At 37.1% G+C, this 26297-nt stretch overlaps 2 protein-coding genes across 5 annotated transcripts in view; one reads left to right on the forward strand and one right to left on the reverse strand.

Moving 5' to 3' along the window:
* LOC147384735 (uncharacterized) overlaps nucleotides 1–11586 on the forward strand; it is a 32712-nt gene extending 21126 nt beyond the window's left edge. For 3 of the 4 annotated variants that reach the window (XM_086424853.1, XM_086424856.1, XM_086424854.1), the window contains 4 exons: nucleotides 41–124; nucleotides 287–450; nucleotides 9879–10028; nucleotides 11262–11586. In XM_086424853.1, the coding sequence (XP_086280979.1) occupies nucleotides 41–124; nucleotides 287–450; nucleotides 9879–10026 (396 nt within the window). In that variant the 3' untranslated portion in view covers nucleotides 10027–10028; nucleotides 11262–11586. The remainder of the gene's footprint in view (nucleotides 1–40; nucleotides 125–286; nucleotides 451–9878; nucleotides 10029–11261) is intronic. The other variant, XM_086424855.1, reaches the window with a different exon arrangement.
* A 2442-nt stretch (nucleotides 11587–14028) lies between these two features.
* On the reverse strand, nucleotides 14029–26069 carry LOC147384736 (uncharacterized). Its single transcript, XM_086426078.1, is given in 6 exon segments — nucleotides 14029–16842; nucleotides 16844–17844; nucleotides 18541–19701; nucleotides 23865–24674; nucleotides 25266–25572; nucleotides 25681–26069. Coding segments are annotated over 5 exon segments (5166 nt in total). The 5' UTR covers nucleotides 25426–25572; nucleotides 25681–26069; the 3' UTR covers nucleotides 14029–14808.
* Between the last annotated feature and the right edge of the window lie 228 nt (nucleotides 26070–26297).

Raw genomic sequence — 26297 nt, forward strand, 5'->3', positions numbered from 1 at the left:
ATGCCTTCTTGATGTTATAATGACTAGAAACATGTTCCAGGTCTCAATAACATTAGAGTCTTCAGAAACCATTCGTCAACGTTTTGTCCATCCTTCACGGAGAAATTCTCCAACAATTACAAAGGTGAACTTACTTTGTTTTGTATGTACTGATTGAAAATAAGAACATGATATAAGACAGTTCAAGATTTTCACTCATACCATACTCTTCTTTATGCATTGCTGCTCATAACCATTTTCAGTTTATTGATTTGACGTTTGTCTACTTCTCAATAATCACATGTAGGTTCAGAGCGACCATCACGAGGTTGTTGCAGATTTGGTACAGACAAGCTTTCTTTTCTCCATTCCCATGGATGGACCCATGTCTTTTTCCACTCCCCGTGTTTCTGTGCAATGGGCTCTTCGATTTGAATTTTTTACCACTCCAAAGAATGTGGACTGGACTAGGTACGACTGAAGCATATTTAATTTTTGTGATATTTGTACAAGTCGGCTTAAGTCTACACTCTTTCTTTACTCCTAGTGCTATGGCTCGCACGCATGTTGGACATCCAACTGAATCCAACTGCACAATGGAGTGTCCATACCATACAGACCAACCCCACAAAAAAACAGCTCATTCTGAATTCCTAACCTTGTGAAAAGATTACTTGAAACCGAATTTTTAAGTTGTCCAATCAAGTCATTACTTCATATAAAACCTTTCATATGGTTACCGATGTTGGAAAGGGCTGATTAGTTGGTAGCAATCATTACAATGTTGGAACAAGTCACTTGTATGCTAAAATTTTCTGACATAAATGACCCCATCGACGAGACTAAAGAATAGGAGTAAGAAATGAAATATAATGCACTGTTCAACTATAACTCTATCTTCAATATTTAAATGCATGGAATGAAGTGGGATGTCCCCTATTTTGTATCGTTAAGCAAATCAGCTTGCAAAACAGGTAAATTCCTAATTATACTGACTTACTAAACAATAAAATGTTTAAAAGATCTTAACATGTTGACCACTCGGTTTAAAATAAAAATCTTCTGTAACAGGACTAACTACTAAACTCTTTAACTCCTGAGTTCATTGAAAATAGAAATGATAATTTAATATAAATAACATAAATAATAAATTATATAATTTGCTGGACTCTCCTTTTGTCACTTTCAGTTTTCCTCTTGTAGAATTCAGCTAGCACACAAGAACTGTCACTCTTTTAGGGCTAGATGAATAGACCAAAGATTCTTTCAATGGATTGAACTTTAAGCCTCCAACTACTGCAGCGAGTTTGGGCTGAAAGTGAATCAACATGGGATTAAATGCTTTTCCAAATTTATGCAATACTGGCTTTGATTAAGAGGTCATCTATGCTTTTCCATAGATGCGTCTGCGAGACAAACACGAGTGTTTAGTGCAATCCTGTGTTGTTTTGAGGTGGTTTCTGCTTATTGGTTAACCTCAAGAAGAGCAAGGTGTATGCATGCGGCACTGTTCAGAATGTGCCTTTTTTAGCTTCTTCTTTATGTTGTCAGGTTGGGAATCTCCCAACATCCGATCTAGGGATCCCTTACAATGCCCATTATAATAGTAGAGCTATATGGGATCTGATAGTTGAGATGGTGGACTGGAGACTGAGTATGTGACATGCAAGTTATCCGTTGAAAGGGGGGAAATTTACTCTGATCAAGAGTGTGCTCTTTAGCATCCCGATGTAGTTCATGCCAGAATACTTTAGTTAAGTTATTTCATGAATTTTTTTGGCATGATAGAGAGGAGAAGAGGAAGCATCATCGTGTCGGTTGGAAATGTGTGTTCATGGCTAAGAATTGGGGTGGCCTTGGTTTTAGAAAAATGGGATTGATGAATTCGACTTTGATTGGGAAGTAGTTATGAAAGTTTGGGGTGTAGGTGAACAGTCTTTGGAGGCGAGTAGTGGTTGCTAAATTCAGGGTTGATTTTTTTGGTTGGCAGAGTGGAAATGCCAACCTGGCGTATGGTTATGGGGCTTGGAAAAGGATAATGAAGATCATGCCTTTGTTTAGTATGAGAATCAGATTTAGAATTGGAAAATGAACTAGAGTGAGAATCTGGGTGGACCGTTGGTATGAGCCATGATCATTTGAAGGTTCAATTTTTTAGGTTGTTTGGAATCCCAAGTAAGAAAGGGCTCCCAATTTGCAATTTCTTAAGGGAAACAGATGGAAAGAGGTCTTGGGATTTTGGTTTTCGAAGATCATTTAATGATTGGAAGTGGAAAGCGTGATTAGATTAATAAAAGCCATCAACGGGGTGCATATCAATAGGGAGGTGGAGGATGTGAGAGTGTGGGACAAGGAGAAGTCGGGGTTGTTTTCGATGCGTTCTTTTTATCGTGCTTTGGCCTCTGTGAATTTTCTTAGATTCCCTGAGAGAGTTGTTTGGGACCCAAGGGTGCCATCTACAATTTCCTTTTTAATTTGGTGTGTTGCTTTGGGGGAAGACCTTGACTATGGGCCAATTAATTCGTTGGGGTTTTTTGTGGAGTTGGTTTCTATTGGATGTGTAAAGGGATGGGAAATCAATAAACTATGTTCTTCTCCATTGCGCGTGCTCAGTGAAGATTTGGGCTCACTTCTCCTATTCGGAATCTCTACTTGTTTGCCCTACTCGATTCAAGATTTGTTCGCCTCCAGGGGGTCCCTGGGTTATGCATTCTTGACTACAAAGAGGAGACTTCGGAGTTTCACCCCTTTTGCGATTTATTGGGCTATTTGGACAGTGAGAAACAACTGTGTTTTTGAGGATAAAGAACGAAGTGTCACTAGATGTTTTCTTAATTTTGAGTTTGCTTTTCCTTTGGTGTAAAATTTTTAGAGAGTTCAGAGGAGTCTTTTTTGAGGACTTCGTAGGGAGATGGTAGTTGGTTTGTAACATTTCTCGAGTAGTTTGCTTTGTTTTGGTCTTGTTCGTGGTTGGTCATCTCAATTGACCTTTTCTTTTTTCAATAAATTCTTTATTTATCAAAAAAAGGAGGTCATTCCAAAATAAAAGTTTTCTAGCCTTAGATTTGTGTGCGCAACTCTTGCGTCACACCCAGGGATGGCAATGAACCAAATTTTTTCCGGTATCCGATCCAAAAACATAGTGTTCAGATTTGAAATATGGACTTTCGGATCGGATTTGGACTTAAGATCCAAAATATATTTTGGATCAGTTGCGGATGCACCTCACCTGATCCGATTAAAATCTGATCCACTTATTTATATTATATAAGTAGGTGTGAGTGTAAATTGTTTCATTTATTAGTGAGAACGTTGCACAGTAGTTTATTCTTTCTTTTGTTAAAAAAAAAATTCTCCGAAAAACACCCATCATTATTATCTCTTTTACTTAAAAAAAAAATCATTTATTTCTCCCAAAAAAAAAAACCACCGTCTTCAACCTTAGAAGCTCTCCCATTCCCAAGCCCTAGGCCAACTTCTTCAACAGTTGAAGTTCAATCTCCACAGCTCCAACCGAAAACAGATCATTCTCAACCTGGAGATTCCAAGTATGCCTCTCTCTCTCTCTCTTTCTCTCTCTACCTATCTTTACCAACCTCCATTTTCTCCATCTCACGAACTCTCTCTTCCTTTGTACGCCTCCTTCCCAAGCCCCAAACTCTCTCTGTCAAGCTTCTCCCCTTTATTTTTTCTCAAGCTCCCTCTATTCTCAATATAGAAACCCTAGGTTTCTAAAAAATCCCAACTTTTTTTCTTCCTAAAATGTATCTCTTGAAAAGAAGTAGAAATTTTTTTTGGTATTGAATCGGATCAAATCGGTTTTGGATTGACCAAAATCTCAATCAGATTGAACTCGGTTCAACATTTCATTAATAAGCCCCCTCTATTCTCTGTATAGAAACCCTAGGTTTCTCAAAAAATCCCAACTTTTTCCTTCCTAAAATGTATCATCTTAAAAAAATTAGAAAAATTTGTTGGTATTGAATTAGATCGGATCGGTTTTGGATTTTGCAAAATCTCAATCGGATCGAACTCAATTCAACATTTCATTAATTTGATTGGATTGAAGATTCGGTTTATAAGTTAAAATATTTCGGATCGGTAATGGTATGATAATGATCCAGTACCAAATCGATCCATTGCTAGTCCTAGTCACACCTTAAAATTTTGTCCCAACCAGCGTCCATATAAATGATGCCACCTTTAATTAGACATTGTAACCCCATAAAATTGAAGGAGGGAAATGGTAAACAAAAGCCTGATGAATGGTCGAGAAGGAAGATAGAACTGAGAAGCTTCTTTCTATAGATACCACATTTATATCCTCATCTATATAAGAAACAAGAACACCACTGACATGAGCTAAGTCTAGAATCCGGTTCTATCTTTTAGTTATTCATATTTATCTTAAGGCCCTAATTACAAGAGTTGCTTCTTCTTCCCTCCATACAATCCCTTATCTGATAGAGAATATAAATTATGGTATGTAATTTTCGACGAAAAATCACACCACATCCTCCCAAATTCCATTTTATCATCTATCACTACATTATATCATATTACATGAATTTGGACATGATAGAAGGCATACCACACCTTAGGCATATGAATTTTTTGCTTCATTGTTGCCCGCCCACTATGTCCATGTCTAGTGTTTGCTCAACAGGACACTCTTCCAAAGTTTTCCTCTCTCGTCACATGATTCACATGTGAATCTTACCCGAGTCAATGGTAACTTTGTAAAGTATGAGATTGATCCATATACTACAATGAGACAAGATTGAAGGATCCAATCTAATGTGGGACACAATCAAGCCAATAGTCACAAGCTTCAATGGAAATTTTATAATTATCTTGATTGCCACTCATTTTGGTCCATATTTCTTTTTGTTGAGCTTAATTTTAAATTAGTTAGATTTATTACATTCTAGTCTTGGTTTTTTTTTTTTTTTGTGTGTGTGGTTATTTTAGCAATTTGATTAGTTTGTACTATTCACGTCACTTTTTTAGGCCTTATTTCCAGGGATCAAAACTTGTCTTATTAGGTTGATTTTCATGCCATTTAAAAGGTTATTTAATTACCTTTCCAACAAGCCCAAGATTTTGCGAATCTAACATGTTTAAGTAGATTTTAATATCATTTGAAAGGTTATTCGGTTACCTATCCAACGAGCCCAAGATTTTGTGATTTCGATGAGTTTTGAGAAAGTTATTCAAAATACTGATAGAATACAGTTCTACATGAGATTTGCATCTCAAGGTCAAAAATGTCAATTTTTATATAATTTTAGGATTGAAGTTTTGAGGCTAGCCCTATATATATTGGCTATTGTAATTGATTTCAAGAGTTGATGAATGAATTAAAAAACAATTATGTTTTTTTATTGTTTGGATGTTGGTGCATTCAACATGGTTGATACCATGAAAGTCATTGAGAGTGATTCCAAGGTAAATATACTTTTTTTTTTCTTTAATCTTTTTCTTATCTTCTATCTTTTTCAATCCATCTTTTCTATTATTTTGTTTGTTTATTAGTGAAAGATCAAGAACCCTTTAATTCCTTTAAGTAATTAATCCATAAACTCTGTTTTCTTGATTTTTCAAGAATTCTTGAATTCTTTAGCTTTGATTCTTGAATCTTGATTTCTTGAAAATCTTTTTCCTCAACCCTTAATCCTTTCTTCACCCTCTTAACCTTTAACTATTTTTCTCTACCTTGTTGAAAATATCTTAATTGCAAATTTTGTATTTTTAGACCATTGGGATTATGGTCATAATTGCAAAAAGTTAAATTAAACCTTAACATCCAAATACTTTTGGGTTTACCCTATCCTAGCCCAAATCCTTAACTCAATCCCAAACCAGTTCCCTACCCCCCCCCCCCCCAATTTCCTCTTCTTCCCTTATCTTTTTGCTTCAGGACTTGGTATCAGAACTAAACGTGAAATATAGTAACACCTAGAGATGGTATTGGAAATCAAAACTAGATTTGTTTTACCTTCTGGGAAGTCATTTAGGGTATTATGTAGTGATGATTATGAAGAGAATCTGATTTTAACAAGTTTTGTTGAGAAAACCTTACAAAATGCTAAAGATAAGAGATTTTGTGGATATTATGATAGAGGCTCCATGTTCAGTTTTTTCAAGGAAAGATCATCCATAGTGCTTAGTGTAAAGTGGTTCCTTATCGTGCTGGGACGTGGTTGGATGTCACATGAACGGGTTACTTTTTGATGCAGAGTAAGGTATTCTACATGTTTCATACAAACGATATCTACTCAAGATGTCACCGTGGAAGTCAACTCCTATGGTATCATCAATCCAATATCTGGTTGCAAAAAAGGTTGATGAGACAACCACTTCAGAAGATGGTGTGCCTACAATTTTAAAAACAGCGTGAGAACAAGGTTGTGAAGTGGACAACCCATCAAAGGAGCTTAAATATCTTTTGGAGATAACATTTACATCTCATGTCCATGATATAACTTTTTTTTTTGGCTTATCGTTGGTATCCCCACCTGGACCCTGGAGGGTGACCCCAAGGAATTCATAGCTTCGTGAGTTTTCGAACATTTGACCTACCCTTCTTGAGGAGCTTATCAAGGCTCAGTTTGCCTCTAGGCCAACCCTTTGGGGTTTCCATGATATAACTATACTATCAGTATGTCGCATTGACTTAATAAATTCAAATGAGTGCACTAAATGTTTTTCCAAGATAGAAGATTGCAACTTGAAATTCATCATTCAAAGCGACATCAAGACACAAGGATGAATCATAGTCAAAAGGGAAAAGCCACAAGTTGTCATGATCATCCTTGAGCATTTCAAAACTCGAGGACGAGTTTTTTCCAACCAAGGGAGAATTGATGGGGATATCAGAGTTCATGGGTCTAATCTGTTTGAGTCATGTTTTAGCTTTAATATTTTATTTTATTTTAATTGTTGGACTTTAGTTATAGGCCTATTTCATTTTTTTTAGTCTTATTTATTTTAGAATTTTATTATTAGGTTTGTTTAGGAATTTGATTTAAGTTTCGGTACTATTCACGTCACTTTTATTTAGACCTTATTTTGAAGGGTCAAAATTTATTGTATTAAGTAGATTTTGGTGTTGTTTGAAAGGTTATTCAGTTACCTATCCAACAAGTCCAAAATTTTGCGATTCCAATGAGTTTTGAAAAAGTTATGATTAAAATACTGATAGGGTATCAGTTTTACTCGAGATTTGCATCTCAAGGTCGAGAGTGTCAATTTTTATATAATTTTAGGAGTAGGGTTTTGAGTCTATATATGACTATTGTAATTGATTTTAGGAGTTGATGAATGAATAAAAAAAAAAAGATTATGTTCCTTTATTGTTTTGATGTGGTGCATTCAACTTGGTTGATGCCATGGAAATCATTGAGGTGATTCCAAGGTAAATATGTCATTTTTTTCTTTAATCTTTTTCTTATCTTCTATCTTCTTCTTCAATTCATCTTTTCTACAATTTTTTTTGTCTATTTGTGAGAGATCAATAAACCATCAAGAACCCTTTAATCCTTTCAAGAAACCAATCCATAAACTCTTTTTTCTTGATTTTTCAAGAAATCTTGAATTTTTGGAATTTTGATTCTTGAATTCTTTAACTTTGATTCTTGAATCTTGATTTCTTAAAAATCCTTTTCCTCAACCCTTAATCCTTTTTGCTTGGTTTGCGGTTTCTGGCAAAGTGCTTACTCTCGATCTTCTTATTAAATGGGGTTCATTAACACCAAATTTTTGTCTTGTGTTTTAAGAGGTGAATCCATTGATCATATCCTCATCCACTGTCCCTTTGTCTCATGATTGTAGTACCATTTCCTGAAACTCTTCAATAGAAGTTGGGTTTTCCAATTGATTGCTTTTCTCTTTACAAAAGTTGGTTGTCAAACCCTATCTTTCACAAGAAAAAAAAGCTTTGGGCCTTGCTTCCTTTTGCAATATGCTGGGGCACTTGGTTAGAAAGGAATAGTAGAATATTTTCGGGGTTGGAAAGAGTTAATCACAACATAATTTTTTTTATTTGGCTTTCTATTTTATTGGTGTAAAGGGGTTGTAGCTTTTAAAGGAGTGTTCTTTGAGGATTTTGTTTTTAGATGGGATGCTCTATGTTCTTCATGAGATCCTTGGAGGTTGTGGTGCTTGTAGCTTTTATTTTATCCTTGGTTGGTCATCTCAACCACTTGTTGCTTTTCCATTAATAAAATTTCATTTTACCTATCAAAAAAGGAAAAATGCTTTCCTCGTTCTCTTAACCTTTAACCCTTTTCTCTACCTTGGGGAAAATATTGTAATTGCAATTTTTTTGTACTTTTAGGTCGTTGGGATTGTGGTCATAATTGCAAAATGTCAAAATTAAGCCTTAACACCAAAATCCTTTTGGGTTTACCCTATCTTAGCCCAAATTCTTAATTCAATCCCAAACCAATTCCCTAACCCCCCAAATTTCCTCTTCTTCCCGCATCATCCTGCATCACTAGTAGCGTATCAATTTGGGATTTGTATCTTAGGGAAAAACTTCCAAGTTTAAACCATGTTAGGATCAAGGTTGGAGTCTAAAATATGCGAGCTTATATATATGTCTATTGTAAATGAAAATTTTGCAGATCTCTCTTGAGAAATTTTACTAATCTCTCTTGAGCCTTTGGTGTGCTGCCAAGAACCTTTGGAGTAATTTCGAAGTAGTTATCTTTTTCTACTTCTTCTCTTATTTACATTCTGTGTTTGCATCATCCCACATCACAAGCTTCACAAGGTGATATAGAGAAGGGGGTGGACTCATTCTAAAAACTGTCTGACCAAGTGCGTATGACCAACCTAATATGAAACATATCTAAACTTTGACAGAGACTAGAATTGTATTAGTTAAGGAAGTAGATTAACTTCTTAGTTTTAGGTGCGTGGATACCATGACCTACTGAATGAATCATATCTTCAAAGTCACTTATCCAATGAGGCGTTGTTTGTATCTATATGAGGTTTCTCATTCCCCAAGCACCCCAGTTCTTTAGAGAGCACACATTCCACTCCACAAGATGGTAATTGTTTTCCTGACCCAAACCTTGCACTCCAGTCTATTTTCCACAACAATCGGAATTGCAAACATCGATGTGTGGTGAATGGGAAAACTGGATAAGTTGCTACTGATCAAAGTTAACTTCCTTTCTTTCAAGAGAGTAACCTTTTAATGTGCGACTTTTTTTCAAATCTCACAAGAAAATTCCAATCTCCTTGGCACAGGAATCAGCTTTGAGGGTGAGATCCAAGTTTCTGAAAGAAAATGCCCGGCCAACAACCCAAATTTCAAGTGACCACATCCCCAATAACAATAGAAACATGGACTAGTACAATACATTCATAAAATAGGTTTTCAGACATATATTTGTTGGTATGCCAAAAGGACAAGTCCCAATCATTGGGACTAGATTGCAAGTTCAGTTTTCTCCGCGTTGATCGAGTTGGAGATCACATATTTATCTATTATCACAAAATGCATTTGTCTATAATCTTACACTCTTGTAACTCGTTTTTTTTTTTCTTAAAAATTGTTATTATGCTAAATTATTTTCAGATGATAATCCTGCAATTTTGGTTCACATGGGAGCTCGTTTTTATGATTTGGCAATTGGCATGACATGCCCCTACATTAAATTAAAAAAAAAAAAAAAAAAAAATTAAAGTCACATAAACACTCCTTTTAGATTTTGAACTTTTCAGTTCTCTGCTGAGATAAATTTGTGCCATAATAATACCACTTAATCTCATCTCTCAGTATTGATGGTCTGTATATGCAAACCTTGTGATTATGTTTGTCCAAGTTATTCTTTATAGTGGGGAGCTCTAACAACCTATCCTTCTGATTCTTGGTTGAATTATAGGTATGACCATCCTCTTCTTATAGAGGGAAGAGACAAAGGGGAGTGGATTCTTCCACTAACAGTGCATGCACCTCCTCCGCGGACTCAGGCTGCTCAAACAAGAAATGAGAAGCCTTCATCTCCAGGGCAATTTTGGATTCTTAATTGAAGGTCAGTAAACACTGACGCGGAAAATGTGTTTAATGACTCTCTGAATCCTTTGAAGATTGACAGATGTGTCTAGAGCAACTATTTATCTCTACACTTCAAAATTGTACTCAAGGAAAGACCTTTAGAGACCCCACACATGCACACATGCAAGCACATTTACTTTTCAATAATACCCTTGCCCATTGTGTCTTTTTGTGAAAAAGACAAGGGTATGTTGGTCTTTTACATAATAAATGCAAAGGGCATTCAAATACTTTGGCAATCAATGCCAACAACTTTTCTATAAATATGTTCATAATATTTTTTTATATTTACAACAATGTCATTTCACTAAGACCAACATACCTTTGTCTTTTCCGCTAAAAGACAAATTGGGTAAGGTTATTATTGGAAAGTGAATGTAATGAAAAATACTAATAATTGTCATCTGGACGGTGTTGTAAAAAAAAATTGTAACAAATAATTGTCCTCCAATCCTGACCACCCTCCATATATGTGTCATGAAGCCCTTTTGTGGTTAACCAATCATTTAACTTTACGCCACCTTGCACTGGAATTTCTTAGCAACTTTTTACTTCCTGTCATAGCCTTGCGATAGTCCTTTCTCTACTTTTGATTTTCTTCTGTTCTCCTCCATAAATCCATGAGTCATTTAGTGGCATCTTAAGGCCCCTCGAGTTTATTTTTGAATCTGTACATAATTAACCTAGCCTAAATGCTTCACTAATGCACTTTAAATCTGTTTGAGCACAACGTTGTAGAAACCTTTGCCATTAACACAGTTCCATTTTCAAGATGGACATTGCCTCAGTGATATTTTTTAAACATTGTGCTCACATCGTGGCATCGAAAACATGATCAGATGCCACATTGGATGCGGAGGACAAATTATAATTACTTTGAAAAATAAAAAGGTTATTTTTCAGCATTGAATTTTAATTTTAAATTTGGGTTCGGTATACATACATTTTCAACTAGGATAAAGCTTAAAGATTTTTTTTAATGAGTTTCTCCGTCAAATCTAGAAGGCTGTGGTCCATGTGGGACCAAACGACCCTTAATAAGATTTGAAATCTTAACAAGTTAGTAAATTCTTTTTTCTATTTTTTTTTTTTTTTTTTTTGAACTATGGAAATCTCTTTGATTTCTTGTTAAGTTAGTGATGCTTTGAATGCCCATCTCCTTAAAAAGGTTGATTATACGTACTTATTTTGAACTCTGTTTGACAAAAAGGTTCAGGTGGCTATGGGAAATATTGCATCATTAATGAAGTATCCTTTAATTGAAAGGTGACAACTTGCTTGAGGTCCAGATGCTAGCAACCTTTCAGATCATGATGGTTTCAATTCAATTTTCGTGATCTGGGTTTTCTTGTTTTCCCCATTTTTGTATTTCTGTTTGATTTTCAACTATTATTATTATTATTTGAAGTAGTGTTGAGATTTGGGAACTCTGTTTACTGTAACTAAAATGTCTTGTCTCCTGAATTCATCTTCAATGCTTCTATGTAAATGTATCGAAAACTCAGCTCATTATAAAGGACCTTTTCAAGTTTTGATCCCTTTTTAGAGTAAATCTCACATACAATTGAGATGCAAAGGAGTTCATCCACTATTTTGAACTTTGACCTCAAATGTATTTTTTTTTCTAAGAAGATGAGCTCTTGATTTTCTTCAAATGGTTCAACTCATGGAACAAGGAAGAATTTGATGGACTCAACCCCTGCCTTGGAAAAGAGCACCCAACCGTCCCCCCAATTCAAATGCCCCCACCACTCCTTTTTAAGTTTTTTTTCGTTTTTTTCTTTTTTTGCTGTATCAATGTGTCCCGAATCATATGGGAGCATTTAAGACATATTTCTTCTATTGAGGAGATGAAGTCAAGGGAGAGTAAATCATCTGCGAACACAAGGTATCTTAAATATTCTTTGTGAGATATCATATCTTACCAAGGGACGTTGAGCTCACTTCGTGGGTTACCACAAAAAATAAAAAAAAGCTTGATCCAATGCTATAAGGATGTAAAGGACAAATTCTATCAACAAAAACAAACTTGAAAAAGATTATTTTTACATTTAATTTTAAATTTGTGAAATCTTCAGGAGTTAATGAGCCGTCCATTTTGAAAACCTAGGATGAAGCCCATATTTTTTTTTCTAATTTTTCCCCACAAAATCAGGGTTGTGATATGGTCAAATTCATTTGAGCTCAACGACCCTTCACTAAATGCACGCATAGATGAAGCTTAGGTGCATGAATTCGGGTTCTCACGTGATACAACCGTACAGCACATTTAAGTCGGAGAAAACATTTTCTTTAGGATAAAGCAAATATATATATATATATGGTCAGGTTCAAGGGACATATGAGAAAACATATATATAAAAACAATGTAACATTAATAAATTTTCAAAATATGGGTTAACAATTGCAGATTGCGCTGATTTTTTGTGAGGAGGATCTCTATGATGGGAAGATCATCCAATAAAAAAAATCAGTCCAATCTAAAACTTCTAACCCCATTAAAAGTGATTAAGAATGTGGACCGTCGATTTTTTATCAATTTTTGTCAATAATTTGTAAATCACTTTTAATAGATTTAAAATTTTCTGATTGAGCTGATTTTTTGTGAGGATGATCTTCTCATCATAATGGCCATCCTTGCAAAAAAATCAGCTCAATCCAAAATCTCTAACCCATATTTTGTAAAACCATTGTTTTTTCATATGTTTTTACATATGACCCTTGAATCGCCCCCAAATCTATATATATATATATATATATATATATATATATATTATATAGATTTTGCAGTTAAATAAGTCAAAATCTAAGAATATAATTTTATATATCCCACATTAAAATTGTTTTGAGACCTAATATATCATACACAATAAATGCATACTAAAATCCAAAACAAAATTATTGACAAATTATAATTTTATTTGATTTTTTTGAAGCAAAAGACAGAACACGCAGGAGGTCAAGAGTGACGGCTGACCTAACAAGAAAAAGAAACAAGTGCATTATTTATTACAAGCCCGGCCACCCAAGCAAGCCACCTAAAAGAGTCCCACTAAACACACGTTTCCTATCCGAAAAAGAATATTCTTAAAAAATAAAATAAAATAATCCCCAACTCAAGAAACAACTTGCACCAAAAAAGAGAAAAAAAAAGTCCTAAAAGAGAAGCAAATATAGAATTTTCCTGCTATGAGCATCTCTGCAAAAGTTAGCAAACTACAAAGAGATCTTTTTCTTCCACTAAAACACATATAATCATTCATTATCAGAACACATGGAAGATTGATTTAGGAATTGACCAAAAGAAAGAAAGACCAAATGTTTCCCAAAAAAGATTTTTTTAAAAAAATAACATAAAGTGCAATAGATTTGCTAAAATTAACGTGGTAGACATTAGAGATTAGGAATAGTAAACAATTCTAATTGAAGAGACTTTAGCAAACTTGAGGAAAACCAATTCCCCATAAATCCAATTTACAAACATTTACCCAACAAAACGGTGTTGGTAAGCATTATTCATAAATTATTTGGAAAAAAAAAACTCATTTTTAGAAAGGAGAGCATTAAACAAAAAGGTGTAACATAATTCACAAATTATATATATCAGACTTTATCTCGTTCACCCCAATGCCAACCATGGGCAGTAGGACACAACAGAAGTGACAATAATCCCCCCATTAAGCCCTTTCAGGCCCATGAGTAGCATTACCTATAGTTAGGATCTTTTTATTTAATCACCTAAGATATACCAAGAAGAAAGAATCAATAGCTGCAAATGGGGACACATTGTCGAAGATGTATTGATCTCAAGTTATTACCTTAAAAAGTTCATCATCTGCAGCAGATGCAGAGAGTCACAATAGGTGATTCAGGGAGTATCAAGGTTCATACCTCATGCTAACAAAGAAATCTTCAACCTCTATCCTATAAACTTGTAATTATGAGTCAGAGGTTATCCTCGATATTGAGAGCTCTGCTGCTGAAGCACACAATATCTTGCAAAGAGAATATATATACAAGGGCGAGCACAAAGAGTATACTTGGACTAAAGTTAAAAAAGAATTCTCTAGGAAAATACAGTAAAGGGGGGTGTTGTAATGCAGCAACTAAGGGTTCGAAGTTACCATCTCTCCTTCACAGGCAGGCAAGGTGAATATGACTGACCATATCCATTTCCAGCACTGAGAGAGAGAGAGAGAGCAAGATTTGCTTATAGCCTGGAAAAGGTATCAACAAACTCAAACAAAAATTAAAGAAGATTAGACTATGTACACAAATCAAACAGACAGAGCAAATTGAAACGAATAAAGAACCTTGAAGTGAAGAACATTATGTACATGTTAAGTGTTCAAGTTCACAGTTCCACTGCTCTTTCTGCAGCCTACAAGCTTGCACTTCAGAGATTGAGGGAAGGCTTGATTGATTGATTGATTGATTGATTGATGGCCTCACAAGAGACTCAAAATTTGTGGTAAGCATGGTGAAGCTCTCTCCTCTCCCCAACTTTTTGCAGATTATTTCTGTGTTTCCATAAAATACAACAAATAAAAAAATAAAAATAAAAAAGCAGTATAATACAAACCCAAAAATCTTATGCTTGAAAGAATGGGCGGCAGAAAGCTCCCCCATTTCCTTTTCATTCATTGAGGTTACAGAACACTATTATACAGAATTGGCATGAGACACATGCCGTGAAAAAAGGCCTTTCCCTGCTGGCTCCATACTACTGCCATGACATGTCATTTTTTTCTGCGTTGCTACCTGCCTACATCTGTTCTCCATGGGTCCTCTTCCCCGATGACACTCCCAGACTGCCCACCATACCTCTCGGCAGTGGCATAATGCATCTTGATGGCTGCGACAGGGTCCGAAACAACACCTGTGCAACCTCCAACAAGGATCCCTGTCCCCATCACATTCATCCCCACCATCCTCCCCCCTCTTCCTTGTTGTTGAAAACTTGACACCTCAAACCCATTCTGTTTCTGCATCTCAGAAAACACGTCATGCCTTTTCAAATCCACTGTGAGTGGCTGCACTTTTGCCCCATTGTAGCTTCTGTATGATGCTGGATAATCCGACAAACCTCCATTACCATTAACGTCCTTGGTTGGAAAAACAGACACATGGCCAAAGTTCCGATCGTTCCTCTCAACAACTGCCGCCAGAGGGAGCTGATCTCCACTTGAAGATGCCGAGTGATCGCCAAATGCTGCTGGATATTTGGCCAATAAAATAGCAGAATCTGGCAGTGATGGAAGCCCGGTTTGTATTCTGTTTCCATCCCAGAAACCATAACTCCTCATTGGAAAATCCTCTTTGTTTGAATAATTACTAGCATCAATCTTCACTGGCATCAGCTTTCTGTCTGCTCCAGGATCAGTGTTGAATTTTAAATTAAATGATTTGCTGCTTGATTTAGGAAGAGTTGCTACCTTATTGTCGGTCTCCTGATTAGTGGAAATTGGCTTTTGAAAAGTTGATGGATGACTAAGGATCTGACCAAAAAGTTTGAAATCACCAATCCTACGTGAGTGTTCTTCTGTATCAGAACTACTCTGAGAAAGGGATCTCGAATGACTACTTGATGATTGTTCATGATTCCTAGGCAAAAGTGGAAGCTCAGCTACTGTATGCGGCGGTTTTGGCACAAAAACTTGATGAGATTCGATATTCTGATTTATCTTCGAGAAGCTTTGGACATCGGTGTGTTTTTCGTTGCTAATCGAATCTGCATGCCCATTTATTTCTCTCTTGTTCAACACCTGCAGTGGATAGCCTCTGAGAATCTGTGAACACTCGACCCGGTCAAAGGAATGATGACCCAACATATGCTGCTGATGGACATCAGCATTTGCAGGTTTCTGATGTGGCTTATTCACGGGATCCTCAAAATTAAGCACTGATGATGATGATGATGTAGCTTGCCAAAGATGGTTGTCATAAGAGATCCCAGAAGAATCTTGTGACACCAAATTTGCAGATACAGCAGGACAATTCTCCTTCTGCCGCCATGAGGGTAGCTCCAGCGAAATCTGAGGCCGGTGGTTGGGGTTCAAACTGAAGTTGGGGGTAACCCTCGTCTCAGACACCGGATGGGATGCATTCCTGTTAGTATCTGAATCTGGCACTAAACAACATGAGCTACTTCTACCGTTTTTGGTGTCTAAACCAATCTTTACTTCTTGTCTACCATCATACCCACTTTCAGGCACCGAAAATTGCTGATGCTCCGATTCAATCTTGAGGTGCTCAGCAGACAGAGACTGGGCAGGTCCAGCCGGACCTTCAACACATACAGATCCTCCAATAGGGGCGGTTCTTTTTACTTCTGCAGCTTCAGTTTCAGCAGCCAAATCTGCATTTCCATCAAGTGGCACAATCAGGTCATGTAACGTAGTATCTGTCTTTACAGCATCATCATCGGACTCCCTGACCTCTGGAACTGCATCAAACTTCTCCCCAATACCTGTCACCAAAGTACTGTTACCATCAAAAACCAAATCTGGTTTAACCCCTGCCAGACTGTCATTAAACTTTTCCCCTGATCTATCAGGTTCGGTCTGATGGCGAGTGGTCTCGGCATGTGCTAAAGCTTCACAGTTTGTGTTCGTAACAGATAACGGGAAATCCGCATCCATCTTGGAACAGGATTGATTACTGCAGATTGCCGATTCCGTCTCCAAAACACAAGCATCTTCTGTATCACTCCTCTCTCCATTAGCATCACTCACAGGTGTATCTTTGTTCCCTAATTCAGGATGGAAGGCATCCAGACCTAGAGACTTCCGTGGCTTTACTAAAGAAAATCTTGCATTGATTCCTCGACCTTGTCCTAACACATCGCGAGATCTTTGCAAAATCCTTACCATAAGATCTCAGTGCTCTGATAAAATTGGACTTCTCCTTGTCTGTCCAATCCACAGAATCCAATTCCCCACAACTCTCATCTGAACAAGTTTCCTCGTCATCAATGTTCTGCAAAACTTCAGGAGTCAAAGGTCGATCCGTTACAGAGTTCCTCTTCTGGAATTTCCACTCCTGATAACCCTCCCCAGGATCAACAGAACTTGTAACACAAGAGCTCATTGCCTCAGAAGAGAGAGCGCCACAAATACCAGCCAAAGTATCTGCAGCTGCAGCTTCTCTCTCATTCCCAAGGATGTCTATACTGCTTGGCTTCTCACACATGGCATCAACACCCCGACATGTTTTATACTCGTAATGCCCTCCCAAAAATGACCTTCTCACACAAGTTTGTTGAGCCTTCGTACTGTCGTCAGCATGGGCTGCAATTGCTGAAGCTGCCCCCAAAATATCAAGGGAAGCGGCATTCACTTCACGATTCCACTTCTTACCTGATGTTACCAGGTAGGTAGTATTGGTAGGGAAGCTTTTTTCTTGCTTTCTCAGCTCCGACTTTTTCTTTACTTTCTCAAAAGTTTCTGATTTATGGTTCTTGTAGTAGAACTCGACACAATCACCCATTGTCTTGTGTTCGAGAAAAGAAGCAATTTTTTTGAAGTCCTTCCCAAATGTCGCTAGCTTCTCCAAGAAAATTTCTTTCTCCTCAGGCATCCATGGATTGATCATCATCTTTTCCTTCTCAATAGCATAGGGATCTTCAACTAATCCATTAGTTGTAACAAACCTTGATAGCCTCTTCTCTTTCTCGTCTAATATTAAAGATGGCATCTTCAGAGTATTCCGGTAAAGCTTAATCTGAGAATCTGATAGCAGTTTGCTCGTGAAGTTCACTACTTCTGTAGTTGGGACTAGGGTCAAACTACCTGCTGCAGTAAATGAAGGTATGCAAAGATGAGATGAAAGAAAAAAGGAGTATACATCGATATCAATTCCATGGAAAACTAGAAGTGAAGATGTAGCAGATCCAAACATAGCCAAACTACATGAAGACATTGGTTTGAAGTCATAAAAATTAGTTCACATTTGATGAAAATTCAATTGATCGACTAAAGTAACAAGAAAAACAAGGTACTAGATTGGCATGAAGTTTCTACATGGTAAGAAAGGTCAAGCTTCATCAAATACAGTACGTTAGATTTCCTTCAAAGGAAAAACCATTGCAAACACTTCTAAAAAAGGTATAAAAGAGAATGCAGTGATTGAAACTTCATCCATTGAATCAAACAAGATGACACAAAATTAAAATAATTATGAACACATCTATCTCTATCTCACCAAAGAACAGGCGAAAAACTATGTATAATATACATTGAATGCAGATCTGTAAACCCATGCCATACATGTTTGTATGTACATGTCCACAGATGTTTTAACATATTTCTAGTGCAAATATTTGTTGGTCTTTCAGCCTCTGCTCTCGGTGGTTCAGCCACTAACCAGCCTTTTTCCACATTAATGCATTTTCATAATATAGAGCAAGCACCATAAGAAATAAATTACAATAACTTGAAATCTTTTCGAATTTATTAAAAAATAAATAAAAATGAAAGTATGTATCTTACCAGGTGAGGTAAATCGAGAGCGAATAGAGGACCGGTGTTTCTGATATCCATTATGTGATGTTCTTGAATTTAGCTCAAACCGCTTCAGTGACTTCGCCCGATACTTCCTTATAGAAAGTAAACGCATATCCTCCTTCCACAAGTGTTGAAACACCCTAAACTTGAGAGTAAGAACTTGCGTCTTGAATCTTAAAAAGCACTTCCGTGTTGCAAGCTTTTCCTTAACAAGAGAAATGTTTTGCTGGCATGAAGTACCACCAGCACCCCAAATAGCAATCTGAGACTGATCAGATGGCAATAGTTTACTAAATACTTCGGATGTTTTCCTCGCAGAATCCCTGTTGGAAACCAGGATTAAATGATTTAATTTACATTCTGCATTGCTAGGCTGGCTCACATCAATGGTCTTAGGTTCATTTTGGTGATTGTCGTCCCTACTACCAGATACACTTGCTGGCTTTCTCTCATCAACAGAGGACATAAAACACTGCCCTTCGGAGGATACAGACCTAGCTGCCAATGCATCTGCACAAAGTCCATCGCGTTTCTCCATATCAAATGCCAAGACTGCCTTCTCCATGGATGGATTTTCAACAAATTTCGAGGTAGCAGTTCCTGGACTATCAATATCATTATCCTTAATTTCACCAGAGATTTCTTCCAATATATCATTACATAAAGTTGGCTTCGCCACTGGCAGATCAACAGAAGAAACTAGTTGCAAGGGAACAGGTTTTTGGAACACCTTCGAGATAGCATCTACCTCTCGAGATCTTGATTCAAAATCCATTTGTAAAGAATTGGATGATGTTGGATGAGAACCACAGGTTTCGAGTTCAGATTTCAATAGCTTGATCTCATTTTCAAACAAATCAATTTGACATTCAGTCTTCTCTAGTGCTTTTGAAAATTCACTCTTCAATAGAGTTATCTTATGCATAGCAGTAGATCTCACAAAATTAGAGTCACCAGAGCTAGCATCCTCTACTTGCATCAAATCAATAAGTATAGAGCTCAACTTGGAGAAGGAAGTTGACTCCAAATGCTCTAGATTCAGAGAGAATTCCTCCAGCGAAATCTGAAACCCATGACCTGGTGAACCACTTAAATTACTAGTATCATCATTATTTGCCGACTTGCCATGTGATTTTTCCACCAAACCTGTTGCAGCAGACCAATGAGCAAACTAACTATAAAATCCCAGATAATTGGATGACATTCAGGTAAGATCTGAATAGTGCAAATATTTGCACAAACGTCTATGAAAAAACACTAAAGAGATGCATACATGTGGGTTCACCAGAACATCTAAAGCAGAAGTCCCAAGTCATTATTTAGCTGGAAAAAAAAATAATGACCGAATCTTTTCATAATTTGTTTTTACGGTTTAGGTTTAGGGTTAGTGGTTAGCATATGAAGTAGGGTTCAAGGGGGTTTGAACCTAGGAGGTGGGAACAACACTCCACACGTCTTACCACTTATCTAAGTGGCCACTTCCCAAATCTTTTCATAATTATGATGAAAATAAAGGGACAAATTCCTTTTTTCCCAAATAATAAAGGCACTACTTGTAAAAAAAATGGGTCAAACGAGAAATCTAGTCCAAATGCATAATGTGCATGTCAGCACACACACTAGCACTAAACAGCAAAAAATAAAATGACCCATAGACAAGAAGCACTTGAGAGGAAGTAGCAAGTCAATGCTACATCAGATGTGTTATGAATTTTCTAGAAGGAAATATATATATATATATAAGCAACAAAAAATTATTACTTTTTTAAAAAAAAAGAACAGGGAAAGTGGCCAAGGCAGCCACTCACCCAAGATAGCAACAAATAAGCAAAAGAAACAACCAGATTACAGTGACTTCAAGCATCATACATCAAATCCCATTTGAACAACAAATACAGGTGTGGGGTGGACTCTAAATCCCTTGAAGGTACCACTCCAATAGAACATAAAGTCCTGGATGGACATGATAACCTCATGCTCAGAGTGCTATTTCCCATCAAAAACATCATCTTCCATTCTATATGGATACCCTAACACATAGCAGCCTCCAATTATTTTCTAAATGCTAACGAGGTTCAATGACACCGACGAAGGGAATCGTGCCTAGATAGTTTTTGCAAACCGGATACAGACAAAATGCTCATTGGTTGAGGAATAAAGGAAGCTCTGCTTGTAAGTTATATTTCTCATGAATTTGAAATAAAAGAAGAAAATCCTATGTTTTAAAAAAAAATCGCAAATTTAATACGAACCCTAAATGCATTTTTCGAAATCCACGATTACCAATAAGAATTATAAGCCCCATACCTATTTTTGGTCGTTAAAAGCAAAGAACGTGCATGAAAATCGAAGCAAACGACGCAAAAAGCAAGGCAAACCAGTCTTGAATACAACTGATTTTGAAAAGAATCCAGTGGTTTCATAGATCTCAATGATGACATCATTTTTCCCTTCCTCGTCGGAAAACGGTTTGGACTCTAAGTCAACGAAATCTTGGGTTGAAGAGGTTGAAACTCACTTTATAGCTAGGCTGTTTTTTTATGAAAAGTGGAAATGGAGAAGAGAGAGAGATTGATGAGGTGGATTTGTAATGTTCGACAACACGCGAACAATTTTCCTCTCTTCTCCGACGGCCAACGAGATCCCGATCGCGACGAAAACTTGACTAAAAGTGGTTGAAACACCAAGATTTTTTAGTTGACTTTGTTTGCTGGTTTTTTATGCTTGGAGAAGACAATGAACATAAAAGAAAAATAAAATTCATTTATATAAAGAAATTTCGGAACGAAATCAATATTTTTAAACTTGTTTATGTTTTTTACAATAATTCAACTTTTCGGGCTCGGAAACTGACTAGTAAATACTCCATTTTTCATAATTTTTCGTTGCGAACCTAATGGTGCGATCGGATTCTTCCAATTCTCGCTCTAACAAAAATTCACTTTTTAACCCCGTTCGATACAAAAATCAAGACTGTAACTTTTCCGTTCAAACTTGAATTTGAGAGTACTTACAGGCTAAAATATGTTTTTCAATCATTTTGAATCTAATGGTGAGGTCAGATTTCATTAAAAGTGAACATAACAAAATTTGGAAGTTTTACCCTAAGTCCTACTTTCAGAATTTTAACAAAAAGCCACTATTTGATTTTCCTCAAGATCTGAATTAAAAACTCTAGGTGTTACATTCTCTCCCATTTAATAAAAATTTCGTCTTCGAAATTTAAATCATATGTTAATCTCGGAATTTAGTAATAGACATCATTTTCATTACTAATAGAATGAACCTAGAATCTTATCCTAAGCTTACCAGGCTCTACGAACTTCTAGACACGGAAGAGCTCGCAATCCCAATATAGAACTATTAGTGAGCTCGACTATCAAATTTTTTATATCACTCTGTGATATCAGTTACTTCTTTGTAACAAAACTATCTCTGTCCCCTACAGATCTATATAAAGGATTTATATTTTTTCTATTGTTCATTGTCTTCTCCAGGTGTCAAAAACCAGCAACCATAAGCGACTCAAAAAAGCTTAGTTTTTCAATCACTTTGAGTTGGGTTTTTGTCGCGATCGAGATCACATTGACCGTTGACGAAGAAGGAAAATTTGTCCACACTTCCCACTTTCAAGAAGGAGCTAGGACCAAAAATGCATTTAAAGAGGAAAGTGAAGGTCTAAGTCAATGGCATGGAAAGTGGAATAGAAAGACAATTATTGGGGACCATAATTCCTTTTTTAGGACTTGTTTTGATGTGTCGGCATTGGAGTAAGGCTAGGAGTGAGGAAGGAAAGCACCAAGATCGGAAAGAAAAAAAAAAAAAAAACCACCTCTTGAAAAGGGGTCATAGATAAAAAGAGGTGGTTGACCAATTCCCCACTCGTTTTACACTGGAAATAGAAATTAGCTAGGGGGATTCCTTTTACCATGAAGTTGTCCAATGTGAGGATCTTCCAAAAAGCAACTGCCCAAATGAATAATATGATCTTAGAAGGAAATTTTGATCCCCATATTACATCCAAAAAATGGGGAGATTCAAAGGATTTATTGACTTATAAAATAATTTAATGGAAAACCCTTTGTTTTTTGCTATTCTCCCATACACGAGTGTCCATCAAAGAGTTGATCTGGATCAGAGATAAAACTATCGATTGGCCTAAGACTTCTTGAATTTGTTAATCATTAAAGTTTCTTTTGAAACTAAAATCCCATGAGCTTTGGTTCCCAAATTGGACCATGAAATCCTTTATTGAAGCCGTTTTTTCCTGAGATCAAGAGAATAATTTTGGAAATTAATTTTCTGAGGGGGCAGAACTCCACGCCATCAACCTTCCCAAAACCTTACTCTGGACCCCTTGCCTAATCTGAAGGCAGGCATTCTCCAAAACTCTAGAAGGATACTGCAAATCCCTCCCCAAATACCACACCCATAAGCCATAGGGTTTGAAGCGCTTTCCCATCTAAAACAGTTAGTTCCATATTTTTCCATAATGACTTCCTCCCCTAAGTTACATCTCTCCTCCCCAAACCTCCACAGCCATTCCCCTAGAAGACCACCATTCTTTTCAGGGAGACAATTCTGATTCCATTTAACCAGGTGCCTTTTCTTATTTCCTTCATTGTCATTCCATTAGAAATTTTGAAACATCTTTCAATGCGCATTTCAACATTCCAAGGGATAGAAAAGAGGGGTATATTTTTTGTCTTAGCTTCCTATACATGAAGCCTCAGAATTAAAAGAAAGGAATGATTATTATCAAATGCAATTAAGACACTACTTGTATAAAAAATAAAAAAAGGGGTGCATGGGGCATTAGTAGATGACTGCACACAACAGAATTAGCCTCGGAAGTGCCTATACTAAATACGCGACTAACAAACATATCAAGCACACTATTGCCACACAACAAATAGAATGGGCCATTGACATGATCACAGGGCAAGTAGCAAGCAATTGCTGAAATCACAAGCCAGTGGAGTGATTTTACACAAGGGAAGGGTAAAAAAAACAAGGAACATTTTTCAAGCTAGATTCCTAGATACTAACAAAAATGACAGGTTAGAGGACAGAAAAATCATGTTCCAAACAGATTGTGTTATAAAAGTACAACAAACAAACATCGTAATTATATGAAATGTTATTTTGACTAGTGAAATGTCTAGAAAAAAAAAACAATTTTTTATGCAATATCATAACATCCTAAAACTCACAAGCGACGTATATTAAATAAACACGGTGGCAAGAAAAACCCAGAGATGAAAACAACCAATTAACTCAAAACCACCTCATTGGATCCCTAAACTCACCTGGTGATGAACTGCAAGCAACAGAAGAAGTAGTCACAGGAGATGCACATTCTGATACACCTGTGACTCTAGGGCTTTTATCAGGCAAGATCGACACAACAGTTTGCGAGACCTTTGTGTTATTTTCACAGGGGACCAATCCATTCCTACAAACAGTCTCATCGGAGCCTTCGACCTTCCGTTTCTCGTACTTCGCCAACCCCTGACCCCATCCAAGGCGTTGTTTCTTCCTGGGACAAGTATCTTCGAATTCTGCAGAAGAAGTAACCCCCCCAGCATTATCCCCTGAAGGTGATTGAACTGGAGTCACTCTTTCGGTTGGTAAATCGAGCTTAGTTTCATCAGAATCAGATCTCAAGCTCCTTGGGCTATTAGAATGGCTGAAACGATTCCATTTCATAGGCTTCCAAGCGATTGATCCCAGAGATTGAGCAGATTGAGCTGTATCATATACGTGGCCTGTGCCCAAGCCATCCACACTACCCATCTTATCATGCTCATTCTCAGTATCAGAATGAGGGTGAGATGTGTATGTTAGTAGATCACTAACTGACCTCTGAGCAGTTATGTAAGGTTGCCCGTCGAACAAGTTAACAGAGGCATCATTCGCCTCCCACGGGCGCCCTTTTGAATCTTTTAGGCTGAAAGCTCCTCTGATCTCCCAATTGTTCCTTCCATGCTTCCCATCCCCACAGATCGTACCCAGTCGAAAGCTGCCCTCATCGCCAGTCCTCTCATTTGCCCTAGATGGCGTGCCTCCATGACTGAATTCTTCGGAGAATAGCTGGTGACCACCCTGCTTACCATGACCTTCAGCAGAAAAAAAAATAAAAAGAAAAATAACAAGAAAATCAAGACAATAACAGTGTTGCAAGCTTAACATCCCAAGAAAAGGGGAGGATACATGCCCTAACAATCTCAGATCTAGGTGGACTTCAAAGTAACTGAAGGATGTAAAGATTAAATGCGAAAATCAAATAAACCATAGAACAGATCCGCACAGAATAAACAATAAACAGGGCACAAAAGAAACCAGAACAAATCTCCAAGAAGAAAAATGTTTAAAAATCAGTTCTACCAAATTGATTGATTTTGCCTGGTTGCACAAGGCATCCAACAGCGTAAAATGCAAAGGATAATCGCTTTTGTTCGCAAAAATTGCAGAAAAACGAGATTCCGAAACCCTAAATCTCACAGAACAGTACTGTCTATGGGGCAAAAGAGCAAAAAAATTAGTTCTACCAAATCCATTGATTTTTCCTGGTTTTACAAGGCATCCAACAGCGTAAATGAAAAGGATAACCGAATTCGATTGCAAAAAAATGCAGAAAAACGAGATTCTGAAACCCTAAATCTCACAAAACAGTAGAATCTAAGAGGCGAAAGAGCAGAAAAACAAACCTGGAGGCCTACGAAACTCATCTGATCCCCATCGACCGAAACCACGGGATCCGTGATGCGGATCTTTCCATCTCGTAACAGAACCTAGGCTATCGGACCTCTCATGCTTCCTCTCCTTGAAGAAATCCTTCCGATCCCAAGGCAAGGGTTCAGGCGGCATGAAAAATCAGTCAAGAGCATGGGCAACCAAAACAATCTCAAAGATGAACAAAGGTCGTCCGTCAACGCTCTCGAATATAGGGTTTCAGAGCGCCCAAATCAAATAATCAAAGACAGGCAACTCTTCTGAACGAGCCTTCAAACCTTTCTAGGGTTTCCAGAAACAAAATCAACGAAAAAGAAGAATCAGAGCAAGTAAAAAACCAAATCTCCAGACCTAATTTGCAGTAACAACCATTGAAGAAGAAATCCTCACCGCTCGTCTCTCGATCTTCGTCCCTCACAGCTTCAACGTCAACGCTCTAGAATCTAGTGTTTCAGAGCGCCCAAACCAAAGAATCCAAGGCGGACAACTTCTCTGAACGAAGTTTCAAACCTTTCTAGGGTTTCCAGAAACAAAATCAACGAAATACAAGAATCAGAGAAACATAAAACCAAATCTCCAGACCTAATTTGCAGAAACAACCACGGAAGAAGAAATCCTCACCTCTCGTCTCTCTCTCTCTCTCTCTCTTCTGCGCGTGAGGTCTGTGGCGAAAGCTCGAAACGTGAACCGATAAGAGACAACACAGGCTCGAAGAGGACTTGAAAGAGAGGAAGGTATCTCTCACGGCGCCATTAACTGGAATTTAATTGCCTCTCACGTCCGTGTCTTTTTTTTTTTTTTTTTTTACTTTGGTCCCTTAGTTCCTTAGTGATAATAATTGTAAGACACATATACCCTTGCTTTTTTATTTATTTACCAGGAACGACAGATGACGTGCACCGAAGTTGGTATCCCTCCGTATGACCCACCACTTTCGTTTTTGTTTTTATTTATTTTTATTTTTTATTTAATATAATAAAATAATTATAATAATTGATGAAGATGGC

This window comes from Akebia trifoliata, chromosome 15 (assembly GCF_017979445.1).
Source record: "Akebia trifoliata isolate Shusen 1 chromosome 15, ASM1797944v1, whole genome shotgun sequence".
Lineage (NCBI taxonomy): Eukaryota > Viridiplantae > Streptophyta > Magnoliopsida > Ranunculales > Lardizabalaceae > Akebia > Akebia trifoliata.